Source organism: Solenopsis invicta, chromosome 7 (genome assembly GCF_016802725.1).
Source record: "Solenopsis invicta isolate M01_SB chromosome 7, UNIL_Sinv_3.0, whole genome shotgun sequence".
Taxonomy (NCBI): Eukaryota; Metazoa; Arthropoda; class Insecta; order Hymenoptera; family Formicidae; genus Solenopsis; species Solenopsis invicta.
In genome coordinates this window covers 14648702-14670868 of record NC_052670.1, presented here as the reverse complement: position 1 = coordinate 14670868, position 22167 = coordinate 14648702, and the positions used below count along the sequence as shown (strand labels likewise).

The 22167-nt window shown below is 30.4% G+C and overlaps 2 protein-coding genes across 5 annotated transcripts; both read right to left on the bottom strand.

The window, feature by feature from the left end:
* Window positions 1-3452: 3452 nt before the first annotated feature.
* LOC105199787 (small glutamine-rich tetratricopeptide repeat-containing protein alpha) lies at window positions 3453-11482 on the bottom strand. Of its 2 annotated transcripts, none has more exons than XM_011167034.3 (4): window positions 11265-11482; window positions 9239-9573; window positions 8706-9164; window positions 3453-6075 (listed from the first exon to the last, which is right to left on the bottom strand). In XM_011167034.3, exons 2-4 carry the CDS (start codon window positions 9556-9558, stop codon window positions 5964-5966), a joined length of 891 nt encoding a protein of 296 aa, XP_011165336.1. In that variant the 5' UTR covers window positions 9559-9573; window positions 11265-11482; the 3' UTR covers window positions 3453-5963. The 2 variants fall into 2 exon arrangements, with proteins under 2 accessions (XP_011165336.1, XP_011165337.1); XM_011167035.3 differs by lacking the exon at window positions 11265-11482 and adding an exon at window positions 10983-11133.
* Window positions 11483-15381: 3899 nt separating this feature from the next.
* On the bottom strand, window positions 15382-21749 carry LOC105199788. Of its 3 annotated transcripts, XR_850940.3 has the most exons (4): window positions 20401-21745; window positions 19803-19877; window positions 18134-18353; window positions 15382-15847 (listed from the first exon to the last, which is right to left on the bottom strand). XR_850940.3 is itself a non-coding variant. In XM_011167037.3 (3 exons), the coding sequence occupies exons 1-2, from the start codon at window positions 21557-21559 to the stop codon at window positions 19824-19826; spliced, it is 1227 nt and encodes a 408-aa protein (XP_011165339.2). In that variant the 5' UTR covers window positions 21560-21749; the 3' UTR covers window positions 18136-18353; window positions 19803-19823. The 3 variants fall into 3 exon arrangements, 2 of the variants coding, with proteins under 2 accessions (XP_011165339.2, XP_011165340.2); XM_011167037.3 differs by lacking the exon at window positions 15382-15847 and having other exon boundaries at window positions 18136-18353; window positions 19803-19891; window positions 20401-21749; XM_011167038.3 differs by lacking the exons at window positions 15382-15847; window positions 19803-19877 and having other exon boundaries at window positions 18136-18353; window positions 20401-21747.
* Window positions 21750-22167: the final 418 nt, after the last annotated feature.

Here is a 22167-nt window from a genome sequence, read left to right as displayed (position 1 = left end):
GCGAATCACGCGCCACCGGCGCGCACCGCACTTACCGCAGACGTCACAGACCTGTGGCAGCAACCAGCAACTTTGCGCACACTTCACGCTTCATATTCGTGCCTGTTCGTACCGCCGCGCCGTTGCCGCCGCGCCGCTTGTAGGTGGATGACGGAAGGGGTTGGAAAATATGTAAATAACGGCCGTAGCTGTTCCTACATAGCCGTGTCTCTATACACCGTGTCGTTTACGTTGCGACGTGTGCGCACTGCGCAGCGCCAATTTCGCTAGATTTTAGAGACACGAAAATGCTCGGCGCAATATTTCTTGCATGTCTCTTCGCTTATATGTATTTTGAAATTCTTTGTCAAGTTTAAAGGTGTTTTTGTAAAATCGATTAAAGTATTGAAAAACTATATAGCTAATAGTAATAAAAATGAAACGTTTACCACGTCGTAAAAAAGATGCAAATTTGTTATAGAAAAAAACTTTTAAAATTTGTTTCTAAATTTTTTAATAGAAAATTTTAAAGTTATATATGTTTGTTAACATCAGTATTAGTAAATTATAAATTTAATATTGTGACATTTTTTGTATTTCAATTTAAGAGCTACGTTTCAAAACCGACGAATATATGGCGCGTAATTCGAAGAATTAGGAAATACATATAAAATCACCTATGAAATTATTATTTGAGCGCTAAGCATCCACTTTTCCTTTTTATTTTAATTATGTTGTACACTTCGCAATTTTATATGTGTATTAATTATAAAGACAATTTTTAATTTTTTACAAAAGGAAAAAGAGAAGTTCTATGTCATAAGTGCATCACAATTGGAGGATTAATATGAAAACGAGAAATCCAATTACGAAATATATCTACTATTTCGTAATTGGGTAAAAAAAACCTTTTTTTCTATTATACGCAGCGACCACGTACTCCCCTTAAAAATACATATGACTAACAATAAGGATTACCATTTTCCTCTTTTGATTAGATAATTCTTACGAGCAGTTTTCGTTACACGACTGTTTGATTTTCCATTACTAGAGCACTCCGTTGCTGATTAAGTTCGATTAGATAGCCGGACCTTTCATTTTCGGAAGTCTACCTTCGGTAAAAGGTATTACATTATTTTTAGGAATTCTCCAAAAGATGGAAATGCGTCATAGCACAGCCCTATAAATAGGGACCTCGGGAATTGCAGCGGTAGCTTCTCAATTCTCGCATGCACAAAACCACGATTATATAATTGTAAATTATAATAAAATAATTATTGTAAGAAAAAAGGAAATAAATTCTTTTTTTTTTTTTAATGATTTAAACTGGCAAATCTTACACTATAATATGACGAACCAATTTCACGGCAGTGCGTGCGCCCTGCGTGTCGGCGAGTGCGTGCGTGCACGTAGCGTGTCATTAACCGGCTTATCGGCTGGATAAAATAAATGCCGGTGTCAAGAATTTCCCCCCCAATTGCCCGTGAAATGAAATGGTCACGAGCGTTACACTTCTTTTCCTTCTTTTTTTCTTTTACGGAGGAGTTCAAGGACGTGGGGACGAGATTTCTTCGGTGATGACGTTCGAAGACGCAAGGATTTCAAATTAACAAACGAATTCATGAATAATTCGGAATTCTTCATACGCTTCAAATGAGTTCTTTGCCGATATATTTCCCTACAATTCTATGGCGCTCTATTCAAGTGGACTTTGACAATCAGCTGATCGGTGAAAGAAAACCTATGAACAATTCGCTTCTAATCATGAATAACATTCGAGGTGTGTACCAATCAACTAATGCAGCTGGCATACATACACGCGCACGCTGCCCGCGCATGCGTATTCATATACGGAATTTTCTCTTTGAATTTACATCCAAAATTATTGTGGGACAAAATAGTCTTCGAGAAATTGAAATATGATTTCAATTAAATTTAATCGAATTAATTCATAATATAATTAATATACAGTGCAATATAAAATAGTCATATTTTATACTAAAACTACAGTTAAATTTTTCGAAAATCCACCATCATGACTATCATGATTTTAAGGATTTAAGAAAAAAAAATTGCAATTACTATAATTTAATTATAATTTATAGTCATTTTCAGTGCCAGCTATATATTTATAATTGTTTTAATCATATAAATTTCAACTGTTAGTTGTTATTAAGTATGTAAATACTAAGCAAATGTTAAAAAAATAGTTATACTCACTATAATTGTACATTTACTCTACATAAAAATCTTTATTTTTATCTTCCATATCTTGATATCGATCGATGAGCGCAAATCGATATTAGTCGCTTCCTCAGGGCGGGCGCGCAACAATATTTTATTATATTTGAAATATTATGAGTATAGTAAAACTTTTCACAGATAGAACTATAAAAATAAAATTATCACTAATATTACGTACAGCAACAATAATTTAAAAAAAATGAAGCTTTCACTATAATTATTTTACCATGCAATTATAGTCACAAATATCAAACACTTTTCTCTCAATGCAAATTTTAAGAGAAAAGTCTCACCGTGTAAAAGTGTGTACCGTGTGTACGAGAGCGTATCGTGTGTATGTACGTGTGTATTATGCGCGCAAGCGCGCACGTCGTAGCCAAATAAGAATGATGTCATCGCGTGACGCACGTGGAGTTGGCTGGCGCTCGTACCCGGCCGGCCGATTCGCAATGGAACACGGGGAATGCGACCGTTAATGGAATCTACGTACGCGCATCTCGCCCGCGCGTAGAAACTGTATCTGTTGATTATCAACGCGTGGCGAACGCTCTCGTCCTCGTCGCATAAAGATACCGATAAAACGCGCTCTCAGCTCGATATATCGCGGGTAGCTTCTTTTCTTCTTCCGGATAGAAAGCACGATGAGTTACACATGCGTGCGTTCCAATGTTGGGGAAAAGTTGAAATAGAAAACAGTAGTAAAAACATTTATTTAAATGATATATCTATAAAAATACTAGTTGAAATAAGTATTTTCTGTAATATGAAAAAAAAAAATTGTAGTTAACTTATATGTATATACATTTACTTGAAATAAGTATTTATTTTACATTTTAACATGTCATGGATAAATAAGTTTTCTCTGCTTTTTATTGTTTATTTACTATTTTCTATTTTCTTAGGACTACAATAAAAGATATTAAAGCCACTCATGCTGATCAATTCCTTATATTTAAAACCGTTTTAAATACTGTTTTAAGATGTCATCAACCAATCACAAAGCTGTATTAACATCTTAAGACATTAATTAAGATGATCTTAAAATAAAAATTAAATACTGGCCTGTAAGACCAGAAAATAAAAAATAGCACATATTTCATGGATATATGTAACTTATTATTCTTATCAAGTACCTGGATAACTAATGGTAAATAAATTGATTTTAAAACGTTTATAGAAGTTGAATTACATCTATAGGTTTATTCGTGTTACTTGCACTCATCATCTTCTTTTTCTCCCTCTCTCCAACGTTTGAATATATATTATCTCGTTTAATATACAAAAATTTTTGGAGATTTTAAGCAATGTAGATAAACTATATATCCATAAAACATGCCGTTTTATATTTTATTAGTTTTTATTTTGTGTTCTTAAGAAATAGAAATTAATAAATAAACAATAGATAATAGAAAAAACCTATTTATCCATGACATATCAAACGTAAAATAAATATGTTATTTCAAATAAATGTATAAATAAATGTTAAATACTATTTGCTTTTCTATACTTACTGCACAAAATACTTATTCTAAATAGTAATTTTCATAGATACATTCTTTAAATAAATATTTCTATTGAATTTATTTCAATTTTTCTCTAGCACTGCGTCTTATTTAGTTCATTTACATTAAAACTAATTTTCTGCTAAAAAAAAAAGGAAACAGATATGTGTAATTGTTGATCAATTCTTTGATAATATAATTAAAAAAATATAAAAGCACAAAAACGAAGATAATCTTTTCTCATTTTTAGACGCTAAAATAATTCCGTTTTAAATTACTGTATTGTCATAATTTTGAGGAATTTACGGCTGCAAGAAATTGTTTTAATGTATTTTGACGTAACTATAAAACATGTTGAAGAAATTTTATTGCAGTTACAATTCAATTAAAGAAATATTTTATTGCACGAATAAATATAGGCACTAAGATCTAGCTGCGACCGAAAAAGGCTTTTTTATTATCATTGTGTTGTTACATTATCCGTCCAAAAACATATCTGTAATTTGAAATATTTTATGTTTAATACAGAATCTATTGCATCTAGTTGCAATTTGCATGTGCCATTAAGGATTTACATATCTATGTAAATGTATGTTCAACACCATGTATTTTTCATGAATTTAAATCAGTTAATGAGATCTGAAAATTGTTTAACTTTATCATATCTAAAAATGCAACATTTTGTCGAGATAAAATTCATAAGATGCTCGAAAAACGGCTTAAAATTACAGAAAGCAACGGCAAATACTTTGATTTTAAAAATTTGTATTACTTTCTTTTAAAACGAATGATTAAAAATTTGGTTAAAATGAATTTAACCGAAAAATCTGAATTATTCGTTTGTACATCTAATAATTTTAATTGAATTTATCAACTGCGACAGATTAATATTCAGTGATCTGACAGTCTTAAATTTGTATAATATAATTTAAAAATACTTGATAAATCCTTAATGGCGTACAACTTTAATGTGATGATTCTCTCTACATTGATCATAAATATCTTTTTAATCATAATCGATACAATTAATTCATTTTAAAAGCTGAAAGTTCTAACATGCTTAATTTTTACTAACTTAATAAAATTTCTTTAACGTGTCACATATTATAGTTATTATTACATGTCAAAATACATTAAAATAGCTTTTTTACAATTTTAATTGCAAATTTTTCAAAATCATGATAAAATAAAACAATTTAGATTGTAAAACAAGATTGTATTCAGCGTACAAAAACTATAGAAATAATTCCGTCAAAAAGTCATTTTTTATTAAACAGTGTAATTTGCACACCATCAAAGACGAGTGTATTTATCGGAAGCTCTTTATTTATATTTGTAATTTCGATTTTTATTTCTTTGGTTTCTTTTTAATTTCTATTAATGTCTCAGAATAAATAATTGTCTAATCATCGGGTAGAAGAAACACGGCAAAATAATAAAAAAGAAATCCGAATATTCTCTTCATGATACGATTTTTATTACAATTGTTTGTTAGTATTAGCACGCCTTTATTTTCAATATGTAATGTGCTAAGGAACTCGCATATTCGAAAGATGCGAGACTGTAAACCGGATATGCAAAAAATCTCGTGTAAAGATTTATGTTTAGTGAACATTTCAATTAAAGATTACGCGTTTATAAAACATTGATAGAAATGTTCTGTTTTGTACAATCGTGGAATACGATATGAATAAAATATTAAATAATGGTTTGTGACTCGCTCACGAATCCCTATACATTTCGCGTCGATTGAATGTCGCATCTCTTGCTGCTCAATTATTCATTCAAAACATAAGCAGTTGTCTCATACAAATTCATTAAAATTTGTAAATTATAATACAGTGCATAATCTAGAAAATAATGCCCTGGACATGATGAACTGGATATAGTTCAATTATTATAGTCACTTAATTATCACGGTATTTAAGAAACATTTTGTTACATTGTATTAATCTTTAGCATGTTTGCTATCAAAAATTGTACAATAGCCAAAGAGAAGACGAGAAGGGGAGAGAGGCCCGATATTACATTCGTAAGAACTAATCTTATGAAATGAATTCTATGTGGTATGCGCATTATAATCGCTTTAGATATAATGATAAAATTATTGAAGCTATAAGTCTTGCCTTGCAATTTTTTTAGAAAACGATATAATGATCTCTAACTACGAGTGAGAAAGAAACTCAGTTATGATAATCATAAAATTCACGTCCATCTATCACACAACCGGTCGATGTTTTAATTTTGTTGCGGTGGTTCTGGATCGTTCGGATTACCACCCATTTGCCGTCTGAGCGACTCGATCAACTCAGGGTTTGCATTCTGCATCTGCTGCGCCAACTGTTGGCCTCTGAAACATTTACACATAGCACGATGACACGATTGAATTTAATATCAAAGTTTATAATCCTGTTCTATTAAATTTATGCTTCTATAAGATGTTTTAAAATAATCGGAGTTTTCTTTTTTTAAATAGCTCTCAAAGGTATAAGCGTTTACACTAGAAGCGTTTTTTATAAACGGTTATTCTATTATTGTCGTTCAATGTGCGATTTGCAAAAAATTCAATGTTATTCCCTCGAAATTTATATCGAGCCAGACACGATAGAGGCATTAAAACTTTTCGGGAAACATTTTCTATGCAAGTAACAAACGCTTCTTTTTAGCTGGCCAAAAACTGCAAAAATCTAAATTATAATAAATATTAATAAAAAGTATTCGAAAACTTCATCAATCAACTTCGCGAATGCATCGCTGTTGGGCACCATTTAAATAATGTTGTACTCAGGCAATAATCTTATTCAATAAACTTTTATTTAAGTTAAAATATATATCTCTATCTTTATTTTAGGCAGCATAATTAAAAAACAAACTGTCCAATCATTTTGAGACACTTCTATAAGGGTCCAGATATTTTAAAGAAAAGAGAATTTAGAAAAATTAAGGATGGGGAAAGAAATTTGCGCGCTAATTTAATTAAGATCTGATAATATAAAGTAAATACAGGCAAATAATGAGAACCATAGAAGTTGTTATATTTTGCAAAAATGGAATAAATTGTATAAATCAGGGCTGAACGCGTAATATAAATAATATATAAAATTATGTAAACTTCATTTAATGTATCATCTATGTAAATAATACTCTATAAATCTCTATAATACTCTATAAATCATAAAACATTCAAATTTTATCAAAAACAATAAAAATTATATATTCCATTTTTTTAATTTTTTTTATTTTATATTTTTATTTTATGAATTTTGGATATATTAACAATCTTACAACTTAATTACTTTTTTCTGTATTATGTTATCCAATTTATAATAATTTATATTGCTTATAATTGTCTACTAAAAAAAAATTCGTGTAAACATAACAAAAACAAAACATAAATAATCCAAGTAGATATAATCTTGAAGTGTACCGCACAACCCTAGTATGAATCACTTCATAGAAAAATGTCATAAGGCAAGAGATTATTTTGAGATGAGATAAAGAGGAAAATTGAAGTTGATTTTGGGATGAGTATTTAGCTACAATAAAAAGTAGATGAGAGAAGGAAGAGATAAAATATTATTTGTTTTCTTAAAACAACTCTGTAAATATTAACGCGACATAATTTTTATCAGCACCAATTTGTTAGCTATAGAATTTTATCAATCACTCTATAGATAGAATCATGTATACAAAACGAATGTAACTTACGATTTACTAAAGAATAGTCATAATAGGCACTTTTAGTTATTAAAAAAAAATTACAAATTAATAACCTTTCGTTGATCTTACACACTAATAAATGTCAAAAACGTTTTATGAACATTTTATAAAATATATTTTATTTGAAAAAAAAACCTTTTTAGTAATCTTTTTGGCTTAAAAAATAACTTTTTAAAATAATTTTTTTACTGTTAGTAAGCATTATGTAACGTCCACTATAAGGTCGTAAAATCGTAAGAACGGTCCAGTAATACAAATGGCTCACAATCCCTCTTCCATACATAGCAATAATTTTATATGTCAAATTCATACACACATTGCGTCATACATTAAATTCAATTACTTTATTTGAAAGCTACAAGGTCTTCAAGCTAGACTAAAATTAAAAAATTATTATCTAATATACTTCTGAAAATTACATACAGAGTATACATCTGTAAAAATTGCTACGTGTAAAACTGTAATTTATGTTTCACAAAAAGATTTTAAACATTAATAACCAATAATCATCTCATAGTTTAAATAGACTGTAATAAAATAATTTTAATGACTGCTCTAACAACGCAAATTGTACGAGATATTATGGGGTATTTCACACTTATTTCATGATCTCCTTCTCTTCTCTAATGTACCGAGAAAAATGTGAAGGTTGAGTGCGTGTGTGCGTGAGAGAGAGAGAGAGAGAGAGAGAGAGAAGAAATTGAAGATGTAAAAAAAAGATAGTAACAAGTTATGAGTCATTATTACTTTTTATTTTTTTATAATATTTTTATAATTTTTATAACGATTTGATAATGACGTTATAATTTTTCATAACGGCAATGGTAACGCCAGAGTTGGAATAGTCACTTTTAATAAATAACTCTTTATCATTGCTCTTTACTCATTAAAAAAAGTGTTGACTCATTGACTTAAAACTTGTTAGTTGGCCCGTTACATAATGAGTAAACAAGTTATTTTTTTTTTAATGAATAACACATAATGATAATGACTTGTCAAAAATAACTATTTCAATCCGGACCTTACCAGCACCGTTACGAAAAATTGTAATATTATTACCAATAATTATCATAAGAAAGTATGGTAGACTTAAAAATAAAAGAAGACTGTATAAATAATATTTAGTGTCATGAAAGTTACTAGATTTTAGTCAGCTAGCAAGTTTAAAGAATGACTGAATATGCGTGTAATTCTAAATCATAAACCAAATCTCTTCTTAACACATAAACTGAAGTAGATAAATATTATATTATAACTTACGCTTCTATGAGTAATTCCATGCGACCACCTTCTTCTACATTGCCAGACATAAGATTACACATCATGTTCTGCATAGCTGGGTCAGATAACATTTGACGTGCCATGTTCATCAGAGAAGGATTGCTTAGAAGAGCGCTCAGGTCCATACCGGGCAAATTAGGCAGAGACTGATTGACACCTAATTGGGCCAATTTCTCCTCCGCCAATTGCAAATTGTTCCGATAACTCTCGTTATCCGGTTCCATCGCTAGGGCCTTTTCATAACTCTCCTTAGCTTCTTTATGCCTCTCCAAACTGGAATATGCTAAACCTAATCGTCCGTACGCCTTGCTATACGAGGGATCAATAGAGAGCGCCGTGTTACAGTCTTTGATGGCTAAGGTGTGATTACCAAGTTTGCTATGAACGGCGGCTCGATTACAATAATACACTGCATTGCGAGAATCTAATGTTATTGCCCTGTAAGCGAACAAATTTAGGTTAAAAGATGGACAATATTTACAGAAGTTAACAGAGAAAAACCATGCAAATACTTTGAATAATTGGCAAGCGCTTCGTGGTGCTTCTCTTGTTTCATGAGTGCGTTGCCTTCGTTTTTTAATCTTTCCGCTTCAACCTTTGCTTCTGATGTAGCTTCTGGACCTAAGACTGGCGCAGCGTTCTCCACAGCATTTTTGTAAATTTGATATAGATTTACATTTGGCGGGGCGTCAGAGGCTTGCACATTGTAAGCACTCTCCAGACATTGGATCGCTACTTCCAAACTCTCTCGTGAATCGGCAGTTATGTCACCATCTTGCAACTGGTCTGTCAAAAACTTGACAATCAACGAGACTAGTCCTTTGACAGCCATCGGTACTCGGTATTCCTGTAAGAAAAATATTCAAGATGTGATATTCTATCATACACAAAAAATATTGCCAAGAGGAGTGTTTACTCGATTTATTTCTTTTCTTTTAGTAATAATTATCTTTAACAAAAAATATTTTCTTAATAATTATTTTCATGTATACTCATCATGAATTTTGGAAAAATTTATTATTAAACATTTAAAAAAATGTATACTCTTTCAAAGAATATTATAAAATTGTATCAAAGTCAAAATAATAAATTGAATTTTTGCTTAAACTTAATATTCTTGATTGAAGTAATAAATTAGTAGGATTTAGAACACATTTTGATGCTTATGATAAACTTATAGCAGATTTGCAGATACATGAATTTATGAAACGTTTGAAATAAGTAATATTTCTTTAATTCAAATATACATTTTTCTCTGTATACACAGAAATTTATTTTAAGTAAAAATTATTTGATTCAAGAAAATGATAAATGTATTTAAAATCATTATTAAGAAAATATTCTTTGCAAAGATAATCATTACTTAAATGAAGAAAAATAAAAATTGAATAATCACTTTTTTCTAGTAGGAAAATGACATTTTTCTGTGTGTGCAGTGAAAAAAAAAGTATTATAAAAAAATAAATTTAACTTTAAGTTTAAATTTGTTCAGTTCAAGTATTTATGTATGTATTTAAGTTAAATATATAAATACTTGAACTGAAAAAATATAATTAAAAAAGTTTTTTCTCAGTGTATATATGTGAGTGTCAAGTGTGCCACAATAATAAATAATGATAAAGGTAAAAAAATACTACTATTCAGACAAGCAAGACGCGTTCAATCATACATCTCTTTTCATTAAGTAGTGATAGATGAAAAGTCTAAGAGTGACTTCGATTAAACTTTTATCAACTTAATCAATAATTAACTCATCAAATAACACTCATGTTACCCTGTTAACACAAAAGCATTAATTTGTTGTCATTTAACATATGGTAAAAGATTAGGCCCTGCATACAATGGAGGAATATTAGATGTTAGGAATAAAAATTAAAGTTTATTTAATAAGAATCAATTTTTTTAATAAACACTACAGATAAATAGTTATGTTGTATCTTGTACAACATTTATGACTTGCATTTTATTCGTATTTATTGTATTATTATGTTCAATCTTCATCTAAATTTTGATTTTTAATATATATTTTTGCTTTTAATATTTTCTACATTATACACAGGGCCTTAGATTAGGAGCAGGAAGGAACTGTACACGGTCGAAAATTCTGTTTCAAGTAAACTTTAATTCGGTCGGTTAAATTAATCGCTGATTAAGCTAATCGTAGACTAGCCGAAGTCTCGTTGCGAATGTGGCAAGTGATCAACTGGATTACGCTAATTCATCCTCGAGCGACATAACCAAGAAAAACAATATAACCAAAAAAGTTTCGTCGGGCGTGTTCGAGGATCGAAACGGGCGTCGAAGGACAAAAGGATCATCTCCAAGGATTCGATCCTCGAAGCTTCCGGGTTTCCAACGTTCGTAAACGTGTTACCGCACACGATTCACTTAGCGATAAGACATATCAAGCCTCGTGGACATCGTCGCTCGCGTGACAGTTGACGCGAACGAACGGACGAGCGTACGCAGCGTCGACGACGACAACGTGTCGCGGCGACGATCGAGCGCACGTCGACAAGAAACACAAGGAAGTCGCACCTTTGTTTAGATCAACGGCTGACCCAAGCAGAAACAGAGCACGGAGCGGAACACACGTAGGCGGAGGGGATCCTCCGCTCGCGCGCACGTAGCGATTCGAAGTCTGTCGGAATTGGTTGGAATGGTTGGAATCGCCTACTTCACTTCGATGCGATCCGCGGTCTCCGCGCGCCCCGCGCACCGGCGGCGAACTTCAGTGGCTTCCGCTGTTCTGCGCTGTTCGTCGACGCGCGGCTCGCGTGCTCGTGTCACGGGCTTTCGAAAAACGAGATTTGCGAAGAGTACGTGAATGTTGGATGTGCAACCGCCCAGTGCACAGGTAAATGTTACTGTTCAATGTTGAATTTGGTTTAACATGAAATATGTCTTGTCGTCGCCCGAAAGCCGATGATGTCTCTCGACGTCGCCGTCGGCGGACGAAATGAAACGAATGTTCTTTGAATTTTGCGCTGAGTCGTAATGCGATGCAAGAAAAATTATGGTACAGTATCGACAAATCGTTCAAAAATATAAAAATATTTATATTGCATTGCAATTTGTATTATTTTTCATAGTTTTACGCATATGGAAACGTGTAATAACCACCGTTTGAAATTCAGGATCCTTTTAGTGCGCAAATGCGCGCGATGATCCGTTGTATTCGTTGAAAAGTTTGCTTGGCTGTACGATGGGTCGGTTGACGTTGCTTCCATTTTTTGTACTCAATATCTTTGTCATCTCTCTCTTATTTATGGTCGAATATATATTTATCGCGTTTCAAATGCAAAAATTGTTGGGATTTTATTAAGCAACACGAACAAACCTAGCATTAATTAAAATAATATCCAAATTTTGCTTTGTAATCAGCTACGAGAAGAAAACAATACAAAATTTGGCTTACAATGGTTTAAAATGATTTATACAGAAAATATATAAAATGACCCTATATATATTTTGCTGCAGTTTTAAATAAATCACTTTTTAAACTAGGGGGTCGATTGTGTATCATGTAACTAGAGTGAAAATGACAAAAGTGAACAAATTTACTAGAGTATTTATTATTTTATTGGTCAATACCTAGTGAATTCGCTCACTTTTGTAATTTTCACTCTAGTTACATGATACACAATCGACCCCCAGTATATAATTTAAGTGGATCCAAAAATAAATTTTTGCACACACGCTCACACACAAATATTTATTAGTTTTATTGGTATATAAAACAATGTGTGTGTGTGTGTGTGTGTGTGTGTCGTAGGCAAATAGCAATTTTAGGAAACTAGTAACATTTTTTTAATGTTTTTTGAAATCAAATTTTACTTAAAAAACATTAAAGACATTTAAAAAATATTATCTGTTCATTGGGATGTTATTTTATTATAAATATAATTGAATTCTGGTAAAATGTAAAATATAGTAAACAACATTCTATGGATTACAGAAGATTCGAACTTCAGAAATAGTAAAAATTATATTTAGTTTTTTATTTTTATTATATATTTTTATTTTATCAATGTTATATATAAAATCAGATATATTAATAATTATATAATTTAACTACTTTTGTTGTATTATCTAATTTATAATTTATATTGCTTTTTGCATTATTGTTTACATGAAAAACATTCGTGTAAATATAACGTAAATGATATGTAAATAATCCATGTAGATGTAATGTTGAAATTTACAGTAAACGATTTAAGGAAATACTTTGTTAAAAAAATGTTAATATCTCAGTAAACATGATTAATCTCTCATATATATATATATATATATATATATATATATATGAATTTATTGTCATTGGTGTCGTTTACACTGTGACTAAACAAAGTTTTTAATACGCAGTTTATTCACATGAAATTGCCCTTTGTTCTCTTTTCTTGTGTATATATACTTTAATTATATAAAAGAATTTGGAACTTACTTATCTTGCAGCATCAAGAAGCAAGAATTCGGAAGTTTAGATTCCTGCGCAATAATTTTCTGCACATTAGCTCGGATGCTCGACGCTTGTCACGTAATAATGAGCACATTTTTTAATTCGTTGATTGATCATTCGCATTGTGCGTAAATGAAACTTTGTTCTGTAAAAATTGCATTTGCACAGTTTTTTAATACGATTGATCAATCGAATTAAAAAATTTGCCCAGCCTCTTTACGCTACGCTTACTTCATGTTATATCTATCAAGGGGTTAATTGTGTAATACTAATTATTATAAGTACATTTGTTTATTAGGATGCTTATGCTCCATTGTTGTTGATAAAGACTTCTTGAAAAAGGATAAGGGGGAGGGAGAGAGGGAGAGAGAGAGAGAGAGAGAGAGAGAAAGAAGATTTGTTTAACATATTTTATAAGTTTCTTTAACATATTAACATAAGTTTTAGGAATTGTTCTTATTACAATCTCACTATTTTATATCTAATAAATAATTAATATTTATTTGTATTATATATCTCAAATTCAGTTAATCGTTTTCGATAATGCTATTAAAGATATACATGATATCTTTTGTGTATAAATATTCTGTTGGAATATGAAAGATCGTGGAAAAAGGAAAAAAAATTTTAATCAATTAAAAAAAGTGTAGAGAAAGACGGAAAGAAGAAAGAAAAACAATTTCAAATAATGAATAAAATAAACACAATAAACATTAGTAAAAAGATAAAGCTATAAGTTTCAACTTTCAATTAGTAATTTCATTTTTGAAAAAATGATAGAAAGTACATAATGCAATCAAGCCTTATTTATAATAAAAAATAAATTAATAATTTAAGAATTTTAAATTATTTGCATTGGACGTATATAGTCTTAATATTAAGAATTTTATTGTTCCTGTTTTTTAACAATTTTATCGAATACTATTAGAATCATTATGAAAAAGAAGATAAAAATATGAAAACAAAAAGTATTATTTATTTTAATTCAAATTACACAATTATTTGATTCTTACAGTCTCAGGATGTAACAGTTCGCTAGGATTCATTTTTTCCCCAGAATAACGTGGTTCACAGGAACGTCATCTATCACGTTGCTATGCAATGGAAATTGTCAGGATGTTTGCCACAAGTAAGTAGTTTTCAATGTTTATTAACCACACCGTTAATGTTTGTTGTTTATTCTCAGAAATAAACGGGATTAGACGAGGGGGTAACCACTAGCTAAAATGTTGTCCCATAGATTACATGATTTCATCTGATTGCAAATGATTTCATTATGATTTCTGCACTGTAAAAAAATTTTTGTAGTTCAAGTAAATATGTTATTAGGACCATTCAAGCAAATTATTTACTTTACATAAATAAATATCACTTGTTTGTAGAAAATATTATTTCTTTGAAGTAATATTTATTTGTGTGAAGTAAATAATTTGTTTGAATAGTCCTAATAACATATTTACTTGAATTACAAAAATTTTTTCACAGTATGGTGATTTTATATGATTTCATAATGATTTTATATGATTTCATAATGAATTTCATCTGATTACATAATGATTTTTCGTGATTAAAATTTCTGATAACTTCATATGATTTCATTATGATTTCTGGTGACTTCATGATTACATCTAATTTCAAAATGATTTCATAATGATTTCGAGGACACTGTCCCACGATTACATTTAGTGGTTACCCCCTCGGAATTAAACGCTGCACAAAGGTAACTTTTCATATATATAAGTACGTAACAAAATATTTTCATTGTTCACAATCACGCTATCATTCGCGCTTGTTACAAACTTTAATTTCCCGTTATTAGAATTTTTCGTAATCACATTCACAATTACAAAATAAAAGTTCTTACCACGCACCGCGAATTATCACAATGTTTGCAAAATACTGGAATGTAACTAATAATGATGCTGTACAATAATATTTTATGTGTGTGTTGTACGTTGAATAAGTTTTATAAAATTTAACAGGTGTAAGTAGATTAAGTTCTTGATAAAATAAAATAAATGTTATTCTTGAAGTGTCCTTAAGTTTATTATTCGTAGTGTAACGTTGTTTTGTTGTATTTGTGTATTTATGTGTGTTTTTTTAACTATCTGTGGATGTTACAATAAAATATTAAAGCTGTTGTGGCTGTAACTTTGGAAATAATAATATTTATGGGAATAAACTGGTAAAATAAAATTTGTTGTGCTAAATAAATATTTTAATTGTTAATTGTATAGCTTGATTATTATTAATTACGTTTTTTGTATTTTAAGGTAATATCGCTAAGCATTTGAAAATATGATATAATATAAAATTGTTGTGGTTTAACTTTGAAAATAGTAATAATTGTAGAAATTTTTTTATAAGATTGTTTCTTATACCGAATAGATATTGTAATTTTTAATCCTGACATGATTATTGTTGATTTTGTTTATGTTTTTACGTGTTATTAATCGCTAAGCGTTTGTGAAAATACGATATAACGAGAAAATTGTTGTAGATGTAATTTAACAAATAATAATGTTTGCAGAGTTTTTCTTATAATGCTTTTTATGCCGAATAGATATTCTAATCTTCAATGATGTGCTGTGATTACTGTTGATTATGTATTTATGTTTGCATATGTAAGTCTTTGTGACTCCCTCGCTTGAGATACTTAAACCTAATACAAAATCATAAAATAAACATTAAATTTAAAATTTAAATATACATACGCTTATCAGTTATGAATATTTATGTATATGTAACAAAACTTATGCCTATATGTATATACAAATATTCATAGTTGATTTATATTGTTTTATTTTTATGGCTAAATAATAAAATTAATAATTAATATCTTACATTACGTCTAATGTTTATTCTTATATAAATATATACTATGCAACAAAATTATCGCACTCATTTATACCAAAATTTCGCACATTTTCAAATAATCAAACTTTGTTAAAAATTATCGTACTTGAAAGTTTTTTTTTATTTTAAAGCTTAAAGTCTCTACTTTAAGATACATTTGGCCGATTTTGAATTTCTTCTTTCCTCTTTCTGCCGTTTCTTTAAAAGTAAAGACGTTTGTTTCCAATCATTTGCATTGTTTGATGCATTCCACAGGGTAGAATAAATTTTTTTCGCAAATGTCACAATGGTCATTGTAAAATTTAGATTTTTTCCTACAAATTAAAAAAAAAACAGGTTTGTACGATTTTTTTTCGAGGAATTAGGTGTATCAAAGTTATGTATGCATTTTTGCCAGTTACGGCCAGCAGTAGTATTACCCGGTAATACTACTCTCAGTTTTTATGGGAATCAATGTAAATCACTACATTTCACAGCGTTTATCTGAATCATGCAAAAACTGTAAACATCAAAACTCTATATAATCTTATTCTTTACTGTATCACTTAAGAAATAAAGTCGTAACAATGCCTTATTTGAACAAAATTCAATGTGCGCAAATCATTGCTCTTTTGGAAGAAGGATTGAATCAAAGTTATATTGCAAAGAGAATAGGTATTCATCGATCTTCTATCTCTCGAGTTTGGGCTTGTTATCAAGAAACAGGCAGATTTCGTCGAAAGAGAAAACAAGGTCGAAGACGAATAATGTCAGCTAGAGAAGATCGCCTCATCATCAATGAGACAAATAGAAATACGGGTAATGCTACTGCTGGCGGTAACTGACAAAAATGCGTACATAACTTTGATACACCCTAACTTCCCGAAAAAAATCGTACAAATCTGATTTTTTTTTCAATTTGCAGGGAAAACTCCAAATTTCACGATGGCTATCGTAATATTTGCGTAAAAAATTCATTCTACACCGTGGAATGTGTCAAACTATGCAAATGTTGGGAAACAAAACACGTTCTTATTTTTAACAAAACAGTGAAAAGAGGAAAGCAGAAATTCAAAATTGACCAAATGCACCTTAGAGACTTTAAGCTTTAAAATGGAAAAAAAACAACTTTCAAGTACGATTATTTTTAACAAAGTTATGATTATTTGAAGTTGTGCAAAAGTTTGGTATAAATGAGTGTTGCGATAATTTTGTTGCCTAGTGTATATGTTTGTAGTTAAATGCCTTCATAATTCAATGTATTAAATAAAATGAAAAGCCACTTGTAAAATGAAATAATAATTGAATAAGTTAAAATTTTGATAGTTTAACCCTTTGCGTCTGAGTGTAACCCTGAGAGCTACATCTACCGTTCAAGATTATTTTATCAATAAATCAATTGTTTCACGTATTCCTTTAGCATGTTTGATATTGCTGGATTGCTAAAGGTTTCCTCTAAGTAATAAAATAAGTTTTAGAATGATATTTGAAATAAATAATTTGTTATTAATAAGTATATACTGAAAAATTGCAGTTTTTACAGATTAAATTTGTTTGTATAAAATGTTGCCTTATAATCTATATCTCAAAATCTCTATCTAGGGATTTTTGAGATCGCTGATTACGAATCCGAGGTAAAAAAATTCAAAATTCAAAATAGCGGGTCTAATATAGAGAACAAAATTATCAAAATTAACTGAATTTGCTTGAAATTTGCTATTTAGGGATTTTTGAAGTCGCTGATTACAAATCCGATGTTAAACATTCACATTTCAAAATGGCTGATATAATATAGCAGACAAAATTATCAAAAGCGATCGAATTTGCTTGAGCTTATTATTTAAGTGTTTTCGATGATTAAAAATCTAATGTCAAAAATACAAAATTTGAAATGTCATATGTAATATTGCAGATCAATATGACAAACGTAATTTTCAAAGTTTCTAGCGAATTTGGTTGATCTTAAAAATTCTGTCCGCCATATTGGATCCACTATTTTGAATTTTGGACATCGGATTCGTAATCAGCAACCCCAAAAACCTTCAGATATCAAATTTCACAAAATTATATACATTAGAAAAAAAGTGACGCAAAGGGTTAATTAAATATTTACTTTGTTGGGATGTCTTTATGTGTCATCATTGTCTTAGTCTTCTTTGGCATTATCTCGACACTACTGTCTTTTGCGATTTTTGTGGCTTTTCTCGATTGTTGTACTGCTCGTCGAGTCTCTCGGTAAATTCAACCTTCTTCACTTTGGTCATAGATGCAATCTCAGCCTGCGCAGTTGTACGGTTCCCATACAGCAATGTATCTCCTTAGGATATCCTATTCTGATGTGAGAAAAAAATTTTTTTTATTACTATAATCAGGGTTGGCAAAGTTACTTTATAAAAATAACTCGTTATCATTACCGTTCTTCTCTCTAAAAAGTAATTCGTTACCGTTACTTGTTACTAATTTGAAAAAGTAACTCGTTACTGTTACTGTTAGTCAAAAATTAACGAATTGTTACTTTGTTACTTTTTTTACAATAATAAAATGTATACATATTTCTGAGACAAATATAAATAGAATTTTTTATCCTCTAAAAAAACAAGGTTCAAAATATATGTTTACAATTATACTAAATACACGTATAATTTTAAGTCAACGTCTTTTTATTATATGCACTAATGTCACATTGGACACAAATATGGGTGATTTGTATCCAATATAATCACAAATAGTTTAACTTTGATTGCATTTATGCATCGAATTTCACCAAAAAGATCTGTTAATTATTTTTAAAAGAAGTTAATGTTCTATAGAATCATCATTAAGATGACCTCTATGCGGTGTTAATACAGTATGTCTCATGCTGAATAGTCTTTCTACTTTTCCATTACTTGGGAGTGCAGTATTTAATAAAAAGTGATTTAACTTTTAGATAATTATTTAGTATCTCAATATTAGAATTGCTTGATCATAAAAATCGTTTGCAATCGGATTGCTATCATCTAGCAAATTAATGCACTCCATCTATACAAAGTAACGATAAAAGTAACTATTCAAATTGTTACAATTACCGACAAAATGTAACTCGTTACCATTACCGTTACAAATTTTATTATGAAATATAACGCCGTTACTAATTCGTTACCAAACCAAAGTAATTGTAACGGTAACGACGTTACAAGTAACGCGTTACTTGCCAATCCTAACTATAATATACAAATGCATTTTTATCTTTCAACACATATACAATACTTATTTAAGTCTATGGATAAAAAATTTCGATTTACATCCTAATGAGCAAACAATATTTTAAAATGTTTTTTAAATGTCTTTTTAATAAAATTTTTTTCATATTTAATTTAATTATTGTATTATATTAATATTTTTCTAGTTGCATTTTTATTTAAATAAATAACAGAAAAATTATTTCAGATACTATTCTGCATTTGTAAAAATCAGTAAAAAAAAACTTCAATTATATATATATATATATTTATATAAATAATATGCTTTAATTATACATGTTTCATTTTGTCGATAACATATTCACCTAATCTATTATTAGTTATGTACACCCACGGTAATTGATTCAGTCCCTCGGAAAATTGTTCAAACTCGAGAAGTCGCTATCTTTCTCCATACTTACAGTTCACGATTAACGTAACGACCAATAAGCTCTAGTCGTTACATTAATCATGAACTGCGAAAAATGTAACTTCTCAGTTTGGAAAATTTTCTGAGGGACAGAATCAATTACCGTGGGTGTATTATCATAAAGTATTTACAGTTCGCAGCAGTCGCAGAAGTCAAGCATCGTCCACCGCGATCGCCAGGTTGGATGAGTGGCCGCTTGGAAATTTCTGAGAAAAAATTGCTAAGATTTTTTTGCGAAAAATGTTTTTAAAGATTACAAAAATATTGTTTTACTCATTGGAATTATGTGATGTAATAATATATTTATGTAAATATTTTGGAAAAATTCGAATTAGAACGTTTCAAAAGTTATTTTAAGACATCTATTTGATATCATCAGGATCAAATTTGATTATCCAAAAACATCCTGAGGATATCTGAATTATGATATCCTAGGGCTATAAATAGCAAACATTCAGACATCTACAAGATATCCTTAGTAAGTTTATCCTAAGTTTATCTAAACATATTCTCAGGATGTTAGAAAACCCCTTGACATACATTCACAGGAATATACCTTGGATCAATTTTTATTATGTGGGTTAATTTATTGTGGCTGGGTCATTATTTTTCATTCAAATTTCCGTCTGCTTGATAGAGCTATTATAGCAGGTACTACACCTGGCGGTTGCAAGGTGAAGTCCTGTTCGGTTGGTATTTGTGGCAACAGAGATGGTATTTTTTGCTCACCTTGTAATTTTGACAATTGGTTGTAAAGTATCTTGCCTTTGATGAATCTACCCTTGACATCTCTTTTCCTTATGGCTGCATAATATGCTTTGCTCATTGTGGTTGGTATTGTCTCTGTGGGAGTTTTGCGTTTTACCCTCATTCTTTTCCTTTTTGGAGTAAAGTTTTCATCTCTTGTATTGTTTGTTATGTCACTATCAGTGTTGGCGATCCTCGGTGTATATTGTTGCTGTACTCTGGAGTGAAATCTCATCCGTTGAATCTCATGCTTTGTTTTGCGTATTGGTGTTGCACTACTGCACAATCGTTGATCGTTCGTATCCTCTTGAGATACAATTTGCATCTGGAACGATTTTATCGTCTCGGGTGATTTTTGTAATGTTGTCTGTTGTTCTTGTGATGCTGATGTTATTATTCGTGTTACGTTCATTGTGTCTTGTGGCGTAATTGTCGTCAAGGATGACGAAATGTTTGCTGATTGTGTAAAACTCTGCATTCTTGGATATTCTGCTGTTTCAATCTTTACTTCTCGCATTTCTTCGCAGTTTCGTGTATCAAATGATGATTCTAGTTGAGCTTTACATTCAATTATATCGTTTTGTAGACATTGTTCTTGTGATGCTGCTCTTACTATTTGTGTTACGCTCATTATATCATGTTCTACTGTTTCGATTTTTTCTTCTCGTATTCCATCGCAGTTTTGTGTATTGAACGGTGGTCCTAGTTGAGCTTGTCGTTCGATTATATCATCTTGTAGACGATAAGTGAGAAAACATTCTCGTGGTAATTGTCTCGCATCTTTGTTTAATCTTGTTAATGTAATTACAACTGTTACGTCGTAGAATGGTTGGTTGTCTTCGTCAGAAAGACGGAATGCATCTACCATGCGTGTTTGTTGCGTATTTGTTGCGTAATGATTGACTATAACGTCGTCAAATTCCTTCAGACATTGTTCTTCCTCTCGTAATATTGTTGAATCAATCTGCCCTCTTGATTCAATCTTTGCTCTGCTCGCGTTGAAGTTTTTAATCGCACGAATTCTGCTTCGCTTATTTTCGAATAATGTTGTCCATTGTTGATACGATTTCGCTTCGCGTAACGCTTCGTGTTCTTCTCGTAATAACTGATAATAAATTTCATGCGCATCTAAATTCTGCATTTTCGCTAAACTATCAATCTTCGATAAACTAAATGCTTCGATCTCGCCGGTAAGTCGTAATCATCACATGTTTTCACGTTATGTAATTAAGGTTAAGGTTTTTATTCCATGTATGAGATACACAGGAGTAATGCAACAAACATGTGATTAGTTCGATAGAACCATCGATGAGATATTATTAAAGATCGTCAACCCTGGGCAAAGTTTCGTGACTACTAAAGGGGCACTTGAAGCGCGGTAGTAATTGAAGAGCGGTGACATTATCGACTATAAATACAAATTTGCGATTGTTAGCACAAATATTTAAATAATACATTATTACATTTTTGATTTTATTATACAAATGGTTTATAAATAAGTATGCATTCTTTCAATGCTATAACATTGTACAATTGCTTAAAAATTACAATTCTTTTTGTTCACATACATTTAATTATTGGCTGCGTTCAGCAGACACAACATGTTGAGATATTCTTTTAGATCATCCAATCAGACTTTTAGATTTAGAAGAATACACCAATAACAGCGAGCGCCCACTCAACTGTTGAGTCTGCTGAACACGGCCATTATCTCTATGGATAATCAAACTTGGATGATAACATTAAAAT